The 23,221-nt window shown below is 39.1% G+C and overlaps 1 protein-coding gene across 1 annotated transcript in view; it reads left to right on the forward strand.

Moving 5' to 3' along the window:
- FGD4 (FYVE, RhoGEF and PH domain containing 4) overlaps nucleotides 1-8,063 on the forward strand; it is a 228,075-nt gene extending 220,012 nt beyond the window's left edge. Inside the window, exons 16-17 of the mRNA XM_079773415.1 lie at nucleotides 1,969-2,109; nucleotides 3,783-8,063. Of these exons, the coding sequence (XP_079629541.1) occupies nucleotides 1,969-2,109; nucleotides 3,783-4,025 (384 nt within the window). The 3' untranslated portion in view covers nucleotides 4,026-8,063. The remainder of the gene's footprint in view (nucleotides 1-1,968; nucleotides 2,110-3,782) is intronic.
- Nucleotides 8,064-23,221: the final 15,158 nt, after the last annotated feature.

Here is a 23,221-nt window from a genome sequence, read left to right on the forward strand (position 1 = left end):
GTTGAAAGAAATGCTTCATTGGCTCCTAAGGACACAGGCTCAGTGCTTAACAACAGCAACTGATGCGACTGAATTAATGTGATCCCTTGTTTTAAGGGGTGAGTTTCAGGCTGTATCTATGAAGTAAAAACCTCTAGGGAGTTTTCTAGAAAAAAGTTGGGAGAGTCAATTACTTAACCATGTTAACACATGTGCACACACACGTACATGCAATATTTGAAACTCACTTTGTGCCAACTAGTGTTATATGAGCTAGACCAAAGATCTCAACAAACTTTTTCTGTAAAGGGCCAGAGAATAATTATTTTAGTTTTTGCAGGCCACGAGGCAAAACTGAGACTACTACTTCTCTAACAAGAGGGAAAACAAATTTTCACAAATTGGCATTGACAAAATTTAAAATACAATAATTTAGTATAATTATTTTTCTAATATGGTAGTAAGAATGGAATTCTTTAGAGGGAGAAGGGAAGGTAATATTTCCCTTAATTGGAGTCCAAAGTTAGTGTTCCCTACTATCAAATTTGTTTTAAATGTTTATCTGAAAGCACTTTCTTAGCTCCCAGATGGTGGGCTGGTAGGCCATAGTTTGCCAGCCATTGCTTCTTCAACTGTCTCTGATGAAGGGCCAGTTTTATTTCCAAACCTCATGATAGCTCAGTAATTTTGTAAAACACACAATTATGTGCTTGAGTATCATCACAAAGTCAAACTTCTAAGGGAGTTTTTCAGTATTTACTCTTACTTTCTGTGCTTATCTCGAACCAGTAACTAAACATTTGTCAAACCAGCACTCTTGAATTGACCACACTGAGGAGCAATACCCTAAGGCCGTGATCGGCAAACCGCGGCTCGCGAGCCACATGCGGCTCTTTGGCCCCTTGAGTGTGGCTCTCCCACAAAATACCATGGCCTGGGCGAGTCTATTTTGAAGAAGTGGCGTTAGAAGAAGTTTAAGTTTAAAAAATTTGGCTCTCAAAAGAAATTTTAGTCGTACTGTTGATATTTGGCTCTGTTGACTAATGAGTTTGCCGACCACTGCCCTAAGGATTTGATGCTTTCTATAATGTGTGTAATAACCATCATTTAGTCAAATGGTTTTGTTCCCTTTTTAGGCAGTGACTTATGTATTTGGAGGCAAAGCAGAAAACTGTAAATGGCTCTACAAACAGTTAATGCAATTTTTTTTATTCATTTATTTTTAAGATTTTTAAATTGATTTATTCAAGAAAGGAAAGAAGATAAAGAGAGAGAAACATCAATTGGCTGCCTCCTGCATGCCTCCCACCAGGGATCAAGCCCTCAACCCAGGCATGTGCCCTGACCAGGAATCAAACCATCAACCTTTCAGTATATGGGATGATACCCAACCAAATGAGCCATACCGGCCAGGGCTTTCGTGAAGTTTTTAAAACTTGAATTATCTCAGATTCCAAGACAAAGTTTGCTGGCCAGTATTTGCCTTTTTGTTATTGATTCTTACATAAGTGAAGTTGGTATGCGTGTGGTTAAAAGTTTAGGCTCTGGATCCAGTCTCAAATCCCAGCATCCCAATTCCTAAATGTATGATCTTGGGAAAACCATTTCATCTCTGAACCTCATAGATAATGAAAGTTGCAACTTCTTGGTGTTGGTGTGAAGATTAAATAAAATAATACATTTTTTAGTGAGCTAAGAAAAGTGTCTGCATAGTAAGCAATTAATAAATGTTTACTATAACTTCATTTAAATTTAAGGTCTGGTTATACAGATAGTTAAAACTGACTTAGATATTTTCCCATGCTAATAATAGATCTAGATGAATATTTAAATAATAATTGCAGATGAACTCTTTGGATGATCCCAGAAGACATTTGATATAAACACACTGTAGTTAATGAATGTTGCCATAAATTTAATTACTTCTCTATCTGGTCCGTTTTGTGTTCATTCTCATTCACTCTCACTCTTTCCATTATATTTTTCTAGACTGAATCAGCAGAAGTATCTGGAAACAGTGTGGTGTGCAGCTTTCTTCAGTATATGGAGAAGTCAAAACCTTGGCAGAAAGCTTGGTGTGTGATCCCCAAACAAGACCCTCTTGTGCTGTACATGTACGGTGCCCCTCAGGTATCTAAACTACACCTGACTGAAGGGACAGAGGTCATGCGGACGGGGCGGGTGGGCGTGGGGGAGGCAAGTAGACAGTGAACTCACCCCTCTATGGAACAAGAGAGTTCAGTTTCATTATAATTGGAAAAAAGGATAACAAATTCAAGTTTACTTTAACTGGTGGATTCCTTTTATAGCCAATAATTTCTCCACCCCGTGGATTCTTTCTCCCCTTCTCTCATTCCTAGTCTATGGGCTTGAAAAAAAAGGTGAGTTGAATGAGGAAAGGACATTGGGAGAAGGGGGTGAAGTAGAGGGAGAAGCAGGAAGGAGGGGGAGGAGCCTTTTTAATGACAGGAAGTAATAGGAAGGCTTTCCCTCCACCCCCCTTGAATGCAGGAATACCCGGAAGAGAAAGAAATTGAGAGAAAAAATTTTTTTAAATCAAGCTTAGATTAATATTATCTAGTAACAGTTGTTTGAGAACTGTCTGTGCATGGATCTGAGATAAATCTGTGGGAACAAGAGACATGCAGATTTAGCTTCTCACCAGAGCAGCACCAGGTACTATGGAGTATATCATGCTTAAAAAAACAGGGCATGGCCCTGACCGGTTTGGCTCAGTGGATAGAGCATCGGCCTGCGGACTGAAGGGTCCCAGGTTCGATTCTGGTCAAGGGCATGTACCTTGGTTGCGGGCACATCCCCAGGAGGGGGTGTGCAGGAGGCAGCTGATCCATGTCTCATTGATGTTTCTAACTCTATCCCTCTCCCTTCCTCTCTATAAAAAATCAATAAAAATATATTTAAAAACAAACAAACAAACAAACAAAACAGGGCATGTATACCAATTGTGCGTTCACCTGGAAATACATAAACTTTTCAACGTACCTATTGTACTTTAGCCTATATCTACATTAAAGACTAGTAAAACTTTTTATTTAGAAATATACTTAAAATGCCAAGGTATATGTTCTATTCTATTTTGTGGTTTTTTCCTATAACCTTTTCCTGCCCGTAAACAAATTGATTCATTAATGAATGAAACACCAAGTAAAACTGTCATTTGGTAATGAATCATTAACATTTGCTGGTTTTATACAATAAGATAACTATTCTTTTCTTCCCTCTTTCATGGAACGAAGAGCTGGGGAGGCTCTCACACAGAGGAGGTATTGGGTCAGTGAATCCTAGCTGAGTTAGGTGTCAGCTCTCATTCATTCATTCATGCAGTCAGTATTACCAGTGACCACATGTACAGGCGCTGTGCTGTTCCTGGTTCACCAACTCTGTCCATGGAGACTTCACAGTGCAAATCTGTATGGAATAGTCATAGGAAAAGAGGTTTTTGTGTGTGTGTTTTTTAAAATATATTTTTATTGATTTCAGAGAGGAAGTGAGAGGGAGAGAGAGATAGAAACATCAATGATGAGAGAATCATCGACCAGCTGCCTCCTGACACCCCCCACTGGGGACCAAGCCCACCACCCAGGCATGGGCCCCTGACCGGAATCGAACCCAGGACCCCTCAGTCCGTAAGCCAACACTCTATCCACACTAAGCCAAACCGGCCAGGGCAGAAAAGAGGTTTTAGTAGCGACTTGTATAGCATGCTAACACATCATGAAGGGACTTGTATAGCATGCTAACACATCTCACACTCCTGTGTATTATTATTTTTTTTCCTTTAGGATGTCAGAGCCCAGGCCACCATTCCACTCCTGGGCTATATTGTGGATGATATGCCAAGGAGTGCAGACCTGCCCCACAGTTTCAAACTGACCCAGTCCAAGTCTGTGCACAGCTTTGCTGCAGACAGTGAGGAACTGAAACAGAAGTGGCTGAAAATCATCTTCCTAGCTGTCACAGGTGAGACACCTGATGGTCCTAACAACCATTCAGCTACCTTGGACGATAACCCTGAACCTAAATAAAAATCAGAATGCTGAACTCCAAGACCAACCACAGTGTGGGGGGTCTCAAGATTCACCGCTCAAGACATTCCCAGTTCTCCTTACTCATCTCTTAGCACTTTATGTTGAAAAGTATAGGCTCATAAATGTATCTGGTTAGGGGACTATTTTCCTATGTTTGTGTACTCTGGTGAAATTAATGTGCAGAGCCATTCTACCGGTAAAAGTTGGAAATAATGTGAAAAATTGAGCATTTTTTAATGAGCTATTTCTTGAATATGTTCTTTTGTCTTGGAGAAAATGGTATCAATTGATTATGTCACTATCGGGTTAAAATAGGCCACTTTCACTTAAGAAATATTTAAATGTCTTCTCTTTCACATGTAGGACTTGTAACAGTTTGAAAGATATACCTCCATGTTGCCAAAATAGATCCATGGTTAGAAAAATTACAAGGACAGTTTAGGCTGTTGTGTTAACTTATTTAATTTAGTGTATAAAGCTCAAGCTGCATAAGTAACGTATGTCCTTTTAAAACAGAAAAAGGACAGATTGTTGGTGTTCAAACTTTTGACTTAAGAAAAGATATTTGTTTTTGTAGAAATATTCCTAAAAAAATAAAATATCTTACGTATATAGCAATTATGTATATATAGTATTAAGTATAAATATATCTATATACTATACATGCCTTTCTCTTCAGCTTTAGGTTCATATTTGTCTCTAATTTATTTTTAAAATATAAAGCATGTTTTATCTTGGAATTGGATGTGTTCTAAACTTAATGTTTTCGGTGATATATGTTTAACTGATTGACAGCTAAAGGTATTGATATTTTTATAATAAGAAAAAGCAGTAATTTATGTGGCATGGGATATATTAGTGAATTCCAACCGTATTTTTAAAGTACTATTTTTTTTTTGTTCCGTGCCTATTTAAAACAGTGCCTCTCTTTGAAGGTGCTAATAATTTCTATTTAAATATAAGGTGAGGGTTTAATTAATGCTTCAGTCTTGCTTACTCAGATAAAGTGTATTTTGGTCACCAGAATGGTCAAAATCATACAGGTTGTTTTTCATTTTATGATCCTCTAATTTGTACAGCAGTTAATATCAGCATGTACAAAAATCTTCACAAAAACCTGGATTGTGCAAAATACCTGACCTTAAGCAGAACTGGGACATCAGGAAACTGCATTTCCTGGACTGTTTTTCTTCTCTAAGACTGTTAAGCATGGTTAAATGAGGACTATATAATTAACTAGAGGTCCGGTGCATGGATTCGTGCACCGGTGGGGTCCCTTGGCCTGGCCTGTGGGGATCGGGCTGAAATGGCTCTCTGACATCCCCTGAGGGGTCCCAGATTGCGAGACCGCGCAGGCCAGGCCGAGGGACCCCACTGGTGCACAACAGGGGCTGGGGAGGGACCGCGGGAGGGCTCCAGGCCGTGTCCAGCCCATCTCACCCAGTCCCGATCGGCCAGACCCCAGCAGGAAGCTAATCTACCAGTTGGAGTGTCTGCCCCTGGTGGTCAGTGCACATCATAGCGACCAGTCGAACAGTTGGAGGGACAATTAGCATATTAGGCTTTTATATATATAGATACCTAAGATAACTGTGTGGGCCTGTTCCTTTGTCAGATATAGTACAAAATTCACATGTAGTAACCTATGTTTGAGGGGGCTGGATAGATATTAAAGGAAGTTTATGTTCAATTCTTTAAACCTCCTCAGTAAAGAATGAGGGCGGGGGCACAGTATTGAAAAGCAATGTTTTAATGGTAGGTTTTGGGGAGGTACAAGATAATTGAAGAGAGTCTGAGCATTCCTTTCTCATTTATCCTTCTGGGGAATCATAACAGACAAAATATAATTCTTTGTGACGAAGGCTGCTCTTCATTATATTGTAATTATGATTAAAATCTCACATTAAGTTGGCTATTTAACTCAATCCTTTTCTCTAATTAGATCTGTTTTTTTGTTTTTCATTTTTTTGTTATTTTTTACCCTGTTACGCCTCAAATGTTATCACATTTAATGCATCGTCTAGAGATCCACAAGAATGACCTCACTATGCTCTGCCTTTGGGTATTACACCTTTTTAAAAATATATATATTTTTTATTGATTTCAGAGAAGAAGTGAGAGGGAGAGAGATAGAAACATTAATAATGAGAGAGAATCATTGAACGGCTGCCTCCTGCACACACACACCCCCCACCCCCCCAACTAGGGATCGAGCCCCTGTCTGCAGGCTGATGCTCTATCCACCAAGCCAAACCAGCTAGTGCTAGGGATTACACCTTAAATGTAGAATAGATTTGCTCAGAATTGGAGATTTTCACTCATCTATTTAGGCCCTCTTAAGAAAATTTGAAACATTTATTTTTCTGCGAAGGAGCAGATAAACTAATTATGGCTGACATGATTGGGTTGCCTTCTTCCATAAAAAAAGGAATACCAACCATGATCCTTTATATTAAACCAAATACTTGGAGCCAAAAAAAAAAAAAAAAAAAGATAAAAGGTAACTTGTTCCTGTTAAATCAGGGGCAGGCTTAAAAATATTTTACATTGCTTCTCTTTTCTAGTTGCTGTGTGTGTGTACACAACATGTGTATTCATGGGTTGTTATTGAGAAGGTTAAACTATAGCTTTAGACGATGCTTTTGGTTTTCTTAATCTCAAGAAGAGAGAAGCAATAAAAATATAGAATGATTACCAGGGGAAGGTGACTTTTGTAAATGTGGATAGAACAATGGAAATGTAAGGGCCAATTGGAAGATCTGTTGGCCAGATTATTTTTAAAAACTGTTTTGAACAGCAAGAAGACTACACTTTCCCTTTCAGTGATTTCTTCTGGAGTGGAAGTCGTCGACAAATTTTGGCTCAATAAATATCTGTCTTATTTAATTTAGATTATTGAAAGAGAATATTCATGAAGACCATATTATCATGCTCTTAATATTATCTTTAACTTGATAAAAGAGCAATATTATTATAAGAAGAGAACTTTCAATTATCCAGTTACCAATTTCACTCCCACCCCTTGTTCTTCAGCCAAGCACAAAGAGAAGCAATGAAGCAGCCTTACCTGTTTTTTGTTAAATAATCACTAATGCTTTTATTTGGAGAAAGGCAAAGGAATACGCTTAGTCAGCCACTTAGTAAGCACTCAACTAAACCAAAAGACCTCACAGTATGATTGGTTACAAGAATAACTTACGTCTTTTGCTTTCTGAGACACCTGAGCAGTCAGGACGGATTGAACCTAAGAAGGTAAATGGTTGCTTTCCTATTAAAGCCAGCATCCCATCGTCTAGGTCTTACGATTTGTTTTCTCTAAGTTGGTGCTTTCCAACTCATCTTTTCTTCAAACTTAAAAATATTTCTTTGCTAAAAACTGATGTTCATTATAAAACATTCCAATTTTTTAAAATTAAATTTTGCTTTATTGAAAGTCTACCATTTTGGATATTAAGTATGAAATGCAGTGCAGACTGATCTCCAGGTTTTAAGTGGGACTCAACAATGAAAACTGCCACCAGCCACTTTTGTAATAATGGCATCTACAATGCTGTCATGTATGCAAGCAATAAAACTCTTCAGGGTATGTTTTTATACTGAAATCTTAACATGAATGCCCTTAGCCACATTCTAGAAGAGAATTCACTTCTAGAAATGATCATGTAACTCATTGCTTGGTATAGGGAAGAGAAAGTGTATGCTGGGGGGTTGGGGCGGGTGGGCATTATTCTTTGGATTCAAATAACTATCAAAACCATTTTACTTTTGCAATGGGTATGGATAGTGAAACAAAGCATATCTGCACTACTTTATCAAGCAACATTTCATTTTTCATGAAGTTTAATAACATACACGTTGGTGTACTTATCTTCACTGGGTGACCTACCCCCATTTTTTTAAAAATACACCATTTTTAAAAAATTGCCAAACTGTTTCTAAGAACTAGTTTTTTAAATGTGCCCTGTCCCCATCTATAGACAAACATTGGATTTTTTTTTTTTGAAGAATACTTCCTATAGTCCTAAGTATATTATATATATTAAAAAAAAAAAACTACAAACTTCATAGTACTTCAGGGTTATTAAGGATTCATTAATGCATTCTAAAAACCTTAAATCAAACATACTTCTTCGAGTTTACAATTGTGCTTTACTTCTTTTTGTCTACTCTGTGGAACAGGGTGTTTTAATTTCTTTAAATTTTAGATCTCAATTCTGGTTCCATTCAAAGCCTTACGTTCTTATTCTGAGTATATTGTCTGTGGTAACTCTGATAATGATCTTTCTGGGCTGGATCCATCCCAAGGAAAAGGCACCAACAGGAGCAAATAAACTTCTAGGGAACAAAGGTCTTCTTCTTATTTTCTTGTTTTTGTTTTTGTCGTTACCCTTGCTATACTACAGAAGATTAATTAAAATTTCCTACATCATGTGATGTTCGTGTGAGTGGGTCTAAGCACATGGTATTTATAAGCTAAAATTAATTAAAAAGACAAGAATGTCTTCATGTTTTCATTGTTAAAGTTTTGTATTCTTCAAGAATGTATTAATATAAAAACTGTGGCTAAACCAGTTCTGATTCTCAGGACTGGATTGATATCCGTAGTGGACCATGTTATTTCCTTATTCTCATCCAGTTTTAGTTAAATCAAATTACTTTTATTTTCATATTACTCTCTACTGTAGATTCTCCAGATTTGGAAAATATATAAAAACCACTAGATCTACTTTTAAAACTCTTTCTGTGAATTTCTGAGTATATGTATATATGTAAAATATGGTTGATTTCCAATTCTGTTTTTTCATAGGAACGAAATTTTTATAGAAACTGTCTTTTTCAGTTTAAATATTTTAACATAAATTACTCCCATGAATTTTTAGTATAGTTCATTCTTATGTGTGCCCGTAACCATGTCATGAGATGAAAACTTGGCTTTCTTTACTGATATAGTAGAGAGGAATGAAATTAGGAACGGAAGCAAGCAGGAATGAGCAGAAAGAGGCTGCTGGTCTCCAGATCAGAGCAATGTGTGTTAAGATCAGAGAAAAATACTTGCACTGCAGAAGGGATATAAACTATAAAATATAAATTTACCTAATTGCATATTGATGGGATTTATTGCACCCCAGCCTTTCACCTTGACCTCCATGTCATTACTTTCTTTTTCCTTTAGGCTATAAAAGAAATAATTCTATTCTATTGGGCCATTTTCAGCACTGTTTACTGAAGTAGAAAAAAATATCCCTCTAAAGTCCATCCAAGTAGAAAAAAAATATCCCTCTAAAGTCCATCCTGGACTTTTACTTTCTGGACTGAACATTTGGCAGAATATAGTGTCTTTTCTGTGTTTTGAGATGAAATAGCACATGCCTCTACAAGATCATTTTTAACTTGTTGGGGTTACTGAGTTACACAATGGTTATCCCTTCTAAAATTCATTGTAGATTGAATTAGTGAGATTAGATAGATTTAGTGATAAATTAATTCAATATATCTCATTGTAGCATATTTTAATAAGTGAATACCAAATACATAGAGTGATATATATGTAGTTTTGGGGGAGAAGCATAATAATCTGTAGGGACCATTATGATAACTGAATTGCATTATATATTACACATTTATATGGATGTTGGAATGTATCACTTGGGGGGGGAGGTAGGGGGGTCTCCATTAGCAATCATGTCTGTATATAAAACTGTCTTCTGTTTTTATTTTACCAAACTAGCATTTCATTTTGTGAGTGACAGTTGACTGATATTTTTGAGTAAGTGTGATCTGGGTTTTGAATTGTTGACTGATCAGTTTGAAAAGGTATGTTATCAGAATTTTAGAGTTAACTCAAATGTGAAAAAGCATACATAAAGGTAATTTTTCTTTTCTAGCTATATGAATGTAAAATACTTGCAGATAGTGTATATATTGTGTAACATATGTATATTTGGTCTTAAAGGCGGGGAATCAGAAACATTGTAAAATTATGCACTTTAATTCCTCTTAAATATTAAACATTTGTATCTTGTAAATAAATACATCCTTAAATGAAATCTAAAGACTTAGATGTTATTTCACCTAGGATTATATATGTTCAGTTCACAAATTTTGGTTGGTTCCTCTCCCTCCCACCACTGTCAGATATGCAGCCAGGGGAGTCTGTTAAAACACAAATCAGGTCATGTTGCTTCTCTACCCCAGTCCCTTAGGCTCCTCATTTCACTCAGAATAAAAGCCAACATCCTATGAGTGGCTTCACTAGACCCTATATATCTCCCCCACCTCTACCCTGTACCATATGGCTCCTTGCTTCTCTTTAACCAAGCCCACTATACTCCAGCCTTTGAACACACACTCCTGTCCCTTCCCTCTTCTTACAACACTCCTTCCCCAGATAGCTGGGTGATTGACACCTTTGCCAATTTAACGTCTTTGCTCAAATCTCACCACCACAATCTCACTTGACCATGCCTGGTATCTTAGATCCCAACACACTCCCATTCATCCTTAATCTTATTTTTTCCCCACAGCACTCATAATCTTGTAACAAATTAAATAATTACCTATTTTTATGTTTGTTTTTATTGTTTGTCTACACTTACTAAAACATAAGCTCCATAAAGGTAAGGATTTTTATCTGTTTTGATCACTGATGTCCCCAGTTCTCAGCATAGTGCCTGGCACATGATAGGCACTCAATAAACTACTGACTATAAAAACTAGGTTCTATAAAAGGAAAAAAAAAATGAATAGAACCTTTCTTCCAAAACATGTTATGGGTACAGACTTTTGGAATAGTGGTTGAGAGTAAAAGAAAGCAACATTTTATATAGCTAAATTGTTTTAATAAACAAAGCCAGATTCCTAATTAAGGGTTTAAAAACATAGTCAAGGATTTCCTCAAAATATAATGGTGAAAACCTTAGTCAACCTTTGCATGATGGATTCTTGCTTTCAAAAAAACCAATCTCAACCCACTATCACCAGCATCACCACCACACCTGGACTGTAAGGAAATCAGAGGCAGCTGGTCCCTGTTCCAGAAAAAGCCAGAGGCGCTGAAACCCACGTCCTGAGGAAGTGGGTCAGAGTGGACCTGACCTGGGGGGTAGATAATGGCACTTAGTCTGCAGTTTACTCTCTTCTAGAGGAAGTGATTCATGCATTGTTTGGGTCCTGCCTTTAAGTAAAAACAAAGCCAGGTTGTTTTGTCTCAGAAAAGGAAATGCTCTGAGGTTAAGATGGCACCACATAGTCCCTTTATGGTATTTTCACAAGATACAATATTTTTAGATGATCACTTAAATATATCGTTATCATACACTGAACACAGCTCTGAGTCGCTGATTCTGGGAACTAACTGAAGTCCAAGTCTGTGGGCAAAACTTCACGATGCTACTTCCTGGGGCTTTGAGTTGATTTCAGGGCTTGTGTTCATCTTCTACCAAAGAGTGCAGGTGAGTCTCCGATAAGGACTTAATGATTGTGAAAGCTGATTAGTAACACGAATTTTTAATTCTGCTTAAAGTCATGTTTTAAATGTATAGGTTTCCTTTTTAAATCCAGAAATACAAGGAAGTCCTAAATCAGGGAGCTTTTGTCAAGTTCAGGGTCGAGAACTGAATTCTAATCCTGTCTCTTCTAGTACCTGGCACATCATTTTACCTCGCTGAGCCCTGATTTCCTTACATGTACAATATTATTGTTGGACTAAAATTTAAAATGATGAAAATTGCTAATGTTCCTTTAGGCTCCAGTAGTATAAGATTCTTATTGTTTATACTTGGTTATTCATTGTTCCCCTGATTCTACTTGCCTTTTTAAAAACCTGAATTTGGGATCATATGCAAGTATAATTTCCTTGTATGCATAATCACTTCTCTTTTTCTAAATGTTCTTCACGTGCTTTGTTAACATAGTGCTGTATGGAGGGTCTGCTCTCTGTGGCTTTTAATCCAGAAGGTTCTGATTGCTCAGCTGAAGCCCATGGGCACCGTGGGTCCTGGAAGGACAAAGAAGGTAGTTGGTGGGCTAAGCATTAGTGCTGATACACATATAAAAGTCCCCTCTGCAAGAGTCAGTTTTTATTCAGGCTGATGGGCTGGGCTTACTGTCAGATAAGGATTCTAAGTGCTGCATTAGGCACTGAGAAGGCATTTGTAGAGGCCATCTCTGCCCTGGCTGACCTCCCAGGCATGGAGTCTGATTCCTAACCCCCAACACACTTATTGGTACCATCTAGCTGTAAAAAGGCCATGTTTAGCACTGTAACTTCACTTCCATACAGTTAAGGATACCATTAACAAAATTAAAAGACAAAATGCATATTGAGAGAAAATATTTGCAACATCCATGACAAAGCTTATTTTTCATAATAAACATAAAAAGTTCTTTTTAAAAATATATATATTTTATTGATTTTTTACAGAGAGGAAGGGAGAAGGATAGAGAGTTAGAAACATCGGTGAGAGAGAAACATTGATCAGCTGCCTCCTGCACACTCCCTACTGGGAATGTGCCTGCAACCAAGGTACATGCCCTTGACAGGAACCGAACCTGGGACCCTTGAGTCCGCAGGCCGACACTCTATCCACTGAGCCAAACAGGTCAGGGCAAACATAAAAAGCTCTTACAAATGAATATTTTAAAAATGCAATGGGAAAAGTAGGCAAAAAATATGAATAGGTAATTCACAGGAAAAGAAATATAAAGGATCAATATATGCAAAAATTCACTAATGATTGATTTTTTTAACCTATTAAGTTAAAAATACAAAAAATATTGATACTACCTTAAGGTGGGTATGGGGAAATGGGTACACCCATATACTTTTGCTAGAACTATAAATGGCCAAACCAATATCTATTTAGATTTTAAAGATGCATACCCTTTGACTTAGCAGTTCCACTTCTAAAGAATCTACCCTACTGAAATATTAAGAAAAGTATGAATACAACCATGTATAAAGATATTTTCTGCAACATTATCCATAATGTAATAAATTCAAAGTGATGTATCATCTACCAAGAGAAAAACTTTTAAATTATAATCCTTATAAGAGAATTCTATGCAGCTATTTGAAATAATATTTTGGGATTTTTATGTATTGACATGGAAGATATATAGCAATGAGTGAAAAAAACCTATAATCTCACTATAAGTGAAAAAATAGAGCCATATGTATAGTGTGATCTAATTTACACGTTTGTGTCAGAGCAGTGAAAATTATGAACAGAAAGAAGCTACTAACAGTGCTTCTGATCTGGACAGTGTGATCAGAGGTCAGGAGCCTTTCATATTTTGCATTATTTATTTAATGATATTGCTATGGACCAAATTGTGTCCCCCCCCCCCCCCCAGATAGATAGATAGATAGATAGATAGATAGATAGATAGAGATAGAGATATAGAGATATATAGATATAGATATATATAGATATACATATGTTAAAGCCCTAATACCCAGTGTAAGTGTATTTGGAGATAGGGTGTGTGAAGAGGTAATTCATGTTAACTGGTCGTAAGAGTGGGGCCCTAATCTGATAGGACGAGAGTCCTTGTAAGAAGAGGAAGGGACTCCAGAGGGCGCTCTCTCCATACGTGCATAGAACAAAGGCTATGGGAGGACACAAGGAGAAGGCAGCCATGTGCAAGCTGGGAAGAAAGATCTTACCAGAAACTAACTTTGCTGGCACCTTGATCTTGGACTTCCAGCCTCTAGACTGAGAAAATGAATGTCTGTTGCTTAAGCCACCCAGTCTGTGATATCTTGTTATAGCAACATAAGCAGACTAATACAGATATGTAGAGATTTTTATACTCTTATTCATGGATAGTCTTTGTTGGGAGAGGACACCGCCTTCCCTTTTTTTTTTCCTTTCTTTCTTTTTTAGCAGATATTTTAAAAGCCCACTTTAAGAAGAAGCTGAACCCACAGGTCAGGAACTTTTCCAATATTGCATCCATCAGAATTAGGCTGCTGTACTAATGAGGATAATTAACTCCAACTGCTGCAACAGACCTCTAAGTCTTATTCAGAGTGATTTATTGTTCTTGTTACATGTCTAATATGTCTTGGCAGGGAACTCTATTCCATGTAGACACTCAGGGGCTCAGGCTAAGGGTTGACCATCATGCTACCTCATTCAACATGAGGCTTCAGAGTTTGCCAAAGTGGAGGAAGAGAGCAAGAGGGTGAGCAAGGCTTTTCACTGACCCAGCTCAGAAGAAACACATGCCCCTTCTGCTCATAGTGACTGTAGAACTAGTCACATGGCCCCAATCGGACTGCAAAGGAGGCTGGGTAATAATAATAACCATATGAATAGTTAGTAAATAGCAAATGTTCTTGTCATACTCCTTATCATGGATTGAATTGTATTCTCCCCGATAGGTATGTTCAAGTCCTAACCCCCAGTACCTCAGAATATGCTCTCATTTGGAAATAAGGTCTTTACAGAGCTAATCAACTTAAATTTCCTTTGAATTGAAATCCTTCTTCTGTCTCCTTTTAAAATGAGATCATTAGACTGAGCCCTCATCCAATCTATCCTATCTAATAAAACAGTAGTATGCAAATTAACCATCACTCCACTACGCCCACCAGCCAATCAAGAGCGATATGCAAATTAACCCAACAAAGATGGCAGTTAACTTGCATATCCAGGCGCAGAGCGAAGACTAAAGACAGTGGAGAAGGAAGCCAAGCACTGCAGAAGGGAGCAAAGCTGCAGAGAAGTAAGCAAGTGGGGCGGCGGAGAAAAGAGGGAAGCAGGCCGGGGGAGAAGGGAGTGAGCGAGGCAGCAGAGAAGGGAGGTAGCGAGGCAGAGGAGACGGGAGGGAGCGAGGCAGCGGAGACAGGTGGGAGCGAGGCAGAGGAGAAGGGTGGGAGGGAGCAAGGCAACGGAGATGGGTGGGAGCTTCGCTCAGGCTGCAGGAAGCCCTATTCTTGCAGGAGTATTCCTGCAATGGGCGGCTAGTATATATATAAAATCCTAATATGCAAAGTGTCCCCTCGGGAGTTCAACCAGGAGTTCGATCACACTATATGATGTGCGCTGACCACCAAGGGGCGGTGTGGAACGAAGGGAGGCCCTAGTTGGCAGCCAGCAGCCGCTAGGGACCCTACCCATGCACGAATTTTGTGCACTGGGCCTCTAGTATCTTTATAAAAGGAGGACGTTTGGACTCACTTAGAGACAGACATGCACAGAAGGGTTACGATGTGAACATATGCAGGGAGCAGACTGAGACTGGATTTACGCTGCCACAAGCCAAGAAACACTTGGGGTCAACAAGAGCTAGGAGAGGCATGGAATAATAGATTCTCCTTCCCAGCCCTCAAAAGGCACAAATCCTGCTGACATATTGATTTTGGATTTCAGCTTCTAGAACTGTGAGACAATACATTTCTATTGTTTTAAACCAAACGTTTTGTGGTACTTTGCTACAGGAGCCCTAGGAAATGAATATACTTCTTTATCAAGTTTATGCAGAAAAAGATTTAATACATTGAATTAAATCTGTTAGAATGACTAGGCTAGACATCCAGAAATTACTCCCCAAACAATTGGGGCACCAGTGTTACTATTACGTTTACCACCATCAGGAGCTTACTCTCAGAATCTCTTCACGCCAGCCACTATCTGAGAATCAGCAGAGCACCGTTAGAACCATTAACTCCAGAGCCACGCCATGCCGCCCATGATCTCTGCACAAGCAAAACGGATGCCTTGTGTAACTCTACATCCTCACAGTTTTGTTCAGAATTGAAACCTTGCGTGAATGCGTGTTTCATGGAATTAAGATTACACCTAGAATACTTTAGTTGCAAAGATATTAGAAATGTATTTTTTTGGCTTTTTAGCTTCTGAAGCAAAAAACAAAACAACAAAAACCACCACCAACAACAAAAAACAAAAAAACAGCCCACAAGGCGGAGATGGAAATACATTTTGAACAAGCCATTCTGTTTTATTTTTCCTTTTATCTTTTTGACTATTTTATGGCTTCCTTAACATCTTTCTTCTGTCTCCTCTCATTGCCCATTCTGCCCTTGGCTATTTTTTTAATCTTTAGTGCCTCTGGTCTAAATTTGTCCAAGGGTCCCCATCTCCATTGTTATCACCCTGGTATACATTACCATCATTTCTGACTTGAATTACTGCAACATTCCCTATCTGGTTTCCCATTCTCCCTTACCTCATTCCAATTCAGTGGGAAGAGGCGTGGGTGATCTTTATAAAATTCATGAGATCAGGTGTCTCTGCTCACTCTTCTGATTTTCTCCATTACCATCAGAGCACATTTCTAATTCCTCACTCTCCTGAGTTCCCTTCTGACTGACCAGCTATTAGCTTTGCCACTCCCCATCCCCTCACAGACCCTCCTGCTTGATACTTAGCCACACTAAGCTACTTAAAGTACCCAGAATGTATCATTTTATTCCTTCACCTTCACTTCTGCACAAGCTGCTGCGCTCTGACTGGTTTGGAAGTTCTTTATCTTCCTCTTTCTTGGGTCAACTCCTATTCATCCTTTAATCCAGGAAGCCCAGGCTAGATCCTTCTATGTGCCGACCTCAGTTACACTATCGTTTTCTTGAGAGGAGGGAATGAGAAGAAAGGAGAGTTGAGGAGTTTGGAGGAATGCCAATAAATGTGTTTCGTTCTCCTTTGTATCTTTAGTGCTTAATATAGTATTTAATGCCTGTTCACCTATTTTCATTTTCATTTTTGTTTTTGCTACTGGTGTGAATAGAGGCACACGTTTAAGACTGCTGTCTGGATTTTGGCTGCATTTTCTACATTTGTATTAACGTGCTAGTATGGCTAATGCTTTTAAAAAACTTTTATTTTGGTTGTAGGTCACATCCTTAGTAGTTATATTATTCCCATTTCATAGCTCAGGGGTTGGGAGTAAGGTCATGCTTCTTAAAGAGGATTAATTCAGAACTTCTATTCTCATCCTGTACTAGTTCTAAAATAACAACTTACTAGTTTAGTCTCTGACTAGCCCAGTGAGGTATATTTAATATGCAAACCTTTTATTCATCCATCCATCCATCCATTTAGTCAAACATTCAGTGACTGAAGAGGAATTAGAATAAATAAAAGCCACCAGAAAGAAACAAAAAGTCAACTGTTGGATAAACCTTCAGACATATTACATATGCTGTGCATAGCACTGTGTTATAGACTACCTTAGTCACTGACTTACTGTGTCACTGATGTGTGTTATCCATCATAATTTGTTCTTAAAACTCAAATTGACTTGTGCTGCCCCCTACTGTTTGGATGAACTTGTTGAGGAATTAGAGAGAAGATGTTCAAAGTCTACTAGACCTGGCTGCTGAAGAGAGAATGCAGGGCAGATGTCCCTTTTGCTCGCCAGTGTACTAGTGAGCTTCTGCTACACAAAGCTAGCTCACAGGGGCTGAAAAGCTGTATGTCTCTCAGCATAAGTGTGAGCTAATGGAGTTGGTGTAGGGAAGACAAAAAGGAAGCCTGAAATACAGAGAAAGGAAATGTGAAGGGCTTCTAAGAACACCAAACAACATTTTGTGAGGCTACTGAGGAATTCCCAGAGACAGGGTAAAGTAGTTTAAGACCGGGATGTCTAACAGAAATTTTCAGTTTTTGGCATTGCCATGATGTAAAAAACACTCTATTGTTTCAGAAAGTTAACTATGTCACATGTTTGAGGGTGGGAGGATTAAAAGAAAGGCAAAGTTCCATTGGTGTATGTGTGTGAAACAAAAGGGAAAAAATAGTCCAGGGAGATGCAAGGACTCTACTGCTGTTTTTATTTTTATTTTTTACTTTCAATTTTATTTTGTGTTGGTTTCAGGGGTACAGCTGAGTGGTTAGATAATCATATACTTTACATAGTGTCCTCAATATTTCCAATACCCAACTGGCACCATACATAGTTATTGCAATATTACTGACTATATTCCCTGTGCTTTACCATCCCTGTGACTATTTTATAAAATATATATTTTATTGATTTTACAGAGAGGAAGGGAGAGGGATAGAGAGGAATATCGATGAGAGAAAAACATCAATCAGCTGCTGCCCTTGACCGGGATCGAACCTGGAACCCTCCAGTCTGCAGGCTGACGCTCTGTCCACTGAGCCAAACTGGTTAGGGCATGACTATTTTATAACTACCAATTTGTACTTCTTTTTTAAAAAAATATTTTTATGGATTTTAAAAAATACATTTTTTTATTGATTTCAGAGAAGAAGGGAGAGAGAGATAAAAAGATCAATGATGAGAGAATCATCGATTGGCTGCCTCCTGCACACCCCCCACTGGGGATCGAGCCCACAACCTCGGCATGTGCCCTCACCAGGAATCGAACTGTGACCTCCAGGTTCATAGGTCGACGCTCAACCACTGAGCCACGCCAGCTGGGCTTTTTATGGATTTTGTTTTAAAGAGAGAGGAAGGGAGACGGAGAAACATCAATATGAGAATGAAACATGGATCGCTGCCTTCTACTTGGGGGATTGAGCCCCAAACCCAGGCAGGTGCCCTGACCAGGAATTGAACCTGCAACCCTTCAGGGCACAGGACGAAACCCAAGCAACGGAGCCACACTGGCCAGGGCCAATTTATACTTCTTATTCCTTTCACCTCTTTCCCTCAGTCTCCCAAACACCCTCCCCTATGACAACCACCAGTTCATTCTCTATGTAGACTCTACTACTCTTAATTGTGTTGTCACACTGCCCTCTAATGGGCTGTCGGTATCTCACCAGATTCAATTGCTGGCTTCTGACCCACCTGACTCACTCCACCCTCCGCAGACAATTCCCTGCACCCGATGACAATATTTGAGCTAATTGATTAAAGCTGTTTATCATCGTTGCAAAACACTGGCAGTTTCCAAAATATGACAAAGACGTATTAAGACATGGATAATGGCAGCTTGGCTAAGATTGCGGATCAAAATGTTGGCATAAAATTAATTTGAATACGTATGCTATAAAAATCATCTGAATGGTCTTTTGCAAGAACTATGAAAATTTTCTCCGCTTTTAATTTAATTTAAAATGAACTTTCTCTTATTGGGAATTTTAAGTTAGAACAAAGCCAGCCTACTCCCAGGCCAAGTAACATGGCAATGGCAGCTCTCTTCTGGTGAGGAGTCCTGCCAGTCTAATATGTTTTGGCTGGTTTGCTTGAAAATCTTAGTTGCAATTGTACCCATTGCTTAAATCCTTGCTATTCCAGATTTTCCAAGTAAACAAAAGGAGCCCCAACCCCATGTTTATTAGAGTGGTGTTAGGTAACAAGCATCATACGGAGTAGTGGAGATAACTAGCTAAATAGGACACTTCTCTCAGCGAGGTCACTGTTGCCTACGAAGGAAGGGCATGCTACTGTCATGTGCACAGTCCCCCCTCCTGTTGCAAATACTCTTCCTGGCTGAGACCCACATGCCTAATAGGTAATTGATAAATATGTGTTGAATAAATGAAGGAATGAATGAATATGTGTTGAATAAATGAAGGAATGAATGAATGAGGCAGTATGTATGGAGGTTAAAAGTTGGACACATCGCCCCTTTTGATCCCAGCTCTGCCACATACTAGCTATGTAAATGTATCCCTTCACTCAAACCCCTGAAGCGTCAGTTTCCACATCTATAACCCTATCCCACAAGGCAATTGGAAAATGCGTAGTGCAGTGCCTCACATACAGTAAGCACTCAATAAAGAATGGTTTCATAACATTGTGTGAAAGGAGCAACAAGCCAAAGAGGGAGTGATTAACTCTGGGAATCAGAATTCCTAGATTCTATGCTATATATGTATGTACATTTAGAAATAGGAAACAATTGCTGGATTCAGGAAAAAAAATTCTTTTGTGATGAATAAGGAGTCTATTTTACAAAACAATTTATTCCACTTAGTAGGAAATATGATCTCTGAAGACAGTGACTCACATCAGTATAGCTCCATAATGGGAGAGAAAATTCTCTGGTTTACTCAAGTTAAAAAAATTTCAGGGAAGACTTCTAAATGGCCTTGCTTGGGTGATTCATCCCCTGACTGATTGCCTTAACCTGGTATGGTAGGCAGAAATATGGCCCCTGTAACATGTCCATGCCCTAATTCTTGGTACCTGTGAACTTTACATGGCAAAGGGACTTTGCAGATATAATGAAAGGTACACACTTTTCAGTGGGGAGGTTGTCTTATGTTATCCAGGTGGGCCAATCTAATCATGGGTTCTTAAAAGCAGAAAACCTTTCCTGGCTGTGGTCAGAGAGAGGTTATGACAATGAAGGGTCAAGGAGATGTGACACAGCTAGCTTTGAGGATGTGGGAAGGGGGTCAAGAGCTAGGAATGTGAGCAGTCTCAAATCTGGAAAAGGCAAGGAGACGGACTCTTCCGTGGACACTCCAGAAAGGAATGCAGCCCTGTGACACCTTGGCCTTAGCTCAGGGAGAGCGGAGTTGGACTTCGCTATAAGGCCATAAGTAATACATTTTTGTTGTTTTCCGCCACTGAGTTTGTGGTAATTTGTTAAGGCAGCAATAGGAAACTCATACACCAGGGAAAAGGTGGAAACCTAGTTTCAGTTCCTCCCCAAATTCACTCAACCTCATCCGCCCAGAGGCAGGTTGCTCAGTGAGATCCCCAGCAGCCTCCACCTCTGCCTGGTCACCTCATATACAGGAATGAATTGATTTGAGGGAATGAAGTAGATGATGATTGGGGGGTGGGGGGAGAGAAAGAGAGGGAGAGAAAGAAAGAGTAGCGGGGGTGGGGGGGTGGGGGAGAGAGAAAAGGTAGAGATAATTCCGATGCTGCTTGAGCCCACGTTTCCAGTTATTTTTGAGGCCAAGGTCATGCTAGCCCTGTGGTTGTACAAGTTAAGTAGCTCCTCTTTTTCAGTCCATTAGTTTGAGTTAAATTTCTGTGACCTGCAACCAAACAGTTCTGCCTAAATCATAAACCTATAGTGAGAGAGGGATGGCTGAGGGAGGAGTTTGTTTTTTTAAAGCCTTTGGAGACAATACCTGATAATGGATTAATTTGATTTCATAGCAACCCACTGAGAAACACATTATCCTACTTTAGATGAGAAAAGTCATACTTACTGGCTAAGTGGCTTTCCCACAAGCAAGAGTGTTCTGAACTTAAAATGGGAAAAGCCAAATCGGTTTGCTTTGTCTCCAGGGAAACACATTGCACATAGAGTATCCTGCCTTATGTTTTTTTCTTTTTAATGTTATCAAATTAGAGCAACTCTTTTTCAAGGCCTCACCACTTCCTGTTTCTCTATCCTCAAACACTTTAATGTGCCCAATAAACTCAACGCTCTAGTGTCTAAACAAGTTCTGGACAAACCTGCTTAAACATAATGTGGTGGTACAGATAGAACTTTTGAGCACTAGCTATGTGATCCTTCTTCCTTTTCAAAAAAAAAAAAAAAAAAATTAAAAGCAGTCATGATTGTTCCTGAAGCCTGTTAATAGAAGGCTCTGGATGTTCTATCACAAGAGATATTTTATCATTTAAATTGAAATATGTAATGTCTTGTAAAATTCATGACGTGTCTTTCCTGGAATATATCTTATGCTTGCTCTTTTAATTTTGCCATTAGCAGTTAGGAAAAGACTATGTCTATTGGTGCCACTAATAAGCGAAAAGGTTGTAGTGGCGTCATTTTTGCCCCAGGGCAGCTTGCCCCTATGAAACAGTTCCTGGTTATGGTCATGGAGTGTCACCATGAGCCTACCCGCTCTTTGGTCTGTTCTGTTTTTTTTGGAGTTTTGAAAATATTTCCTCACTTTGTCTCTGAAAGTTTTGTTTTTAAGAAGAATCAAAGAAGGAATTGTTCATAAAACGTGATAAGATACCAAACCACCACTATTGGACCTTCAGGTCTTCGTTTCATTCATTTGTTCAAAAATATGTATTGAGTACCCACCATCAAGCACATTCCCCAGGGCGACTGTGGATGGCTGTGCTGGTGAATGGTATCTACCGAAGTTATGTACTGCACAACTTCCGCACTGCTGGTGGTCCTTGCCCTCCTGGGGATTAAATCTAGTGACTTACAGGAAGTCTTGCTTGAACTTTCCTCCTTCTCAGACTATGCTCCATAATACACCCAATTATAGGACTACCCATTGATTTATAATGGTCCTCTGTTAGATTGTAAACTCAAAGGGGTTGAGATTTCAATTCCGTTGTCACTTTCTAGGGGCTAGGGATACATCAGTGAGTTAAATAATAATAAATCTCTGGCTGCTAGCAGCTGATAATGTAGTAAAAGTGAGAGAGCGTAAACAAGTTCAATGTGTAGCGTGCTAGATGGAGATAAATGCTATGGAGGAAAATAAAGTAGGAAGGGGGGCTTTCTCCTCACCTACTTTGGTCTTTGCTTAAATGTCACCATTTTTTACTTTGAGATAGGAAACCTTGGAGGCTTGGAGAAGAGAGATATTATCTGCCTAAAAAGAAAAACAACATTTAGGAATAGAACAGTAGGCACACTTAGCAAAAAGCTAGTGAGGCAGTTATCAGATCTCCACTTTGTAGGGAATCAGGCCACACAGCAAATAACGTTGTATACCGAATATGGAGAACAAGGACACAGCCTTTCCCCTCTAAAACTGTGACACTCTTCTTTCTGAACACGTTTTTACAAAAATCCTGGAGAACCGTGTTCAATCCGGGTTGGTTTTGCTATTTACTTTTTTAAAAAATATATTGATTTTTTTTTACAGAGAGGAAGGGAGATAGAAAGTAAGAAACATCAATCAGCTGCTTCCTGCACACCCCCGGCTGAGGGTGTGCCCGCAACCTAGGTACATAGCCTTGACCGGAATTGAACCTGGGACCCTTCAGTCCGCAGGACGACGCTCTATCCACTGAGCCAAACCGGTGGTTTTGTTATTTTTGCAAAATAGCACTCCACGCCGTCTACTATTAGCCTACAGACCTTTTGCACCTGGCTGGGGTGTCTGAGGCTAGGAGCTATTGAAGCCTTTCCAACCCGTCCTTATTGACATCTTGGATAATCAAGAGATTCAGCTGTACTTAACACATATTCGGCATTTCCCCACCCAATACGACTCAAGCACGGCACAAATGCATTCCTTCCCTTCTACTCTCCAGGTTTCGCTTCCTAGTCTTTTGACAGGAGCCTGGAAAGTATCCCAATAACAAACAGC

This window comes from Cnephaeus nilssonii (assembly GCF_951640355.1).
Source record: "Cnephaeus nilssonii genome assembly, chromosome: 6".
Taxonomy (NCBI): Eukaryota; Metazoa; Chordata; class Mammalia; order Chiroptera; family Vespertilionidae; genus Cnephaeus; species Cnephaeus nilssonii.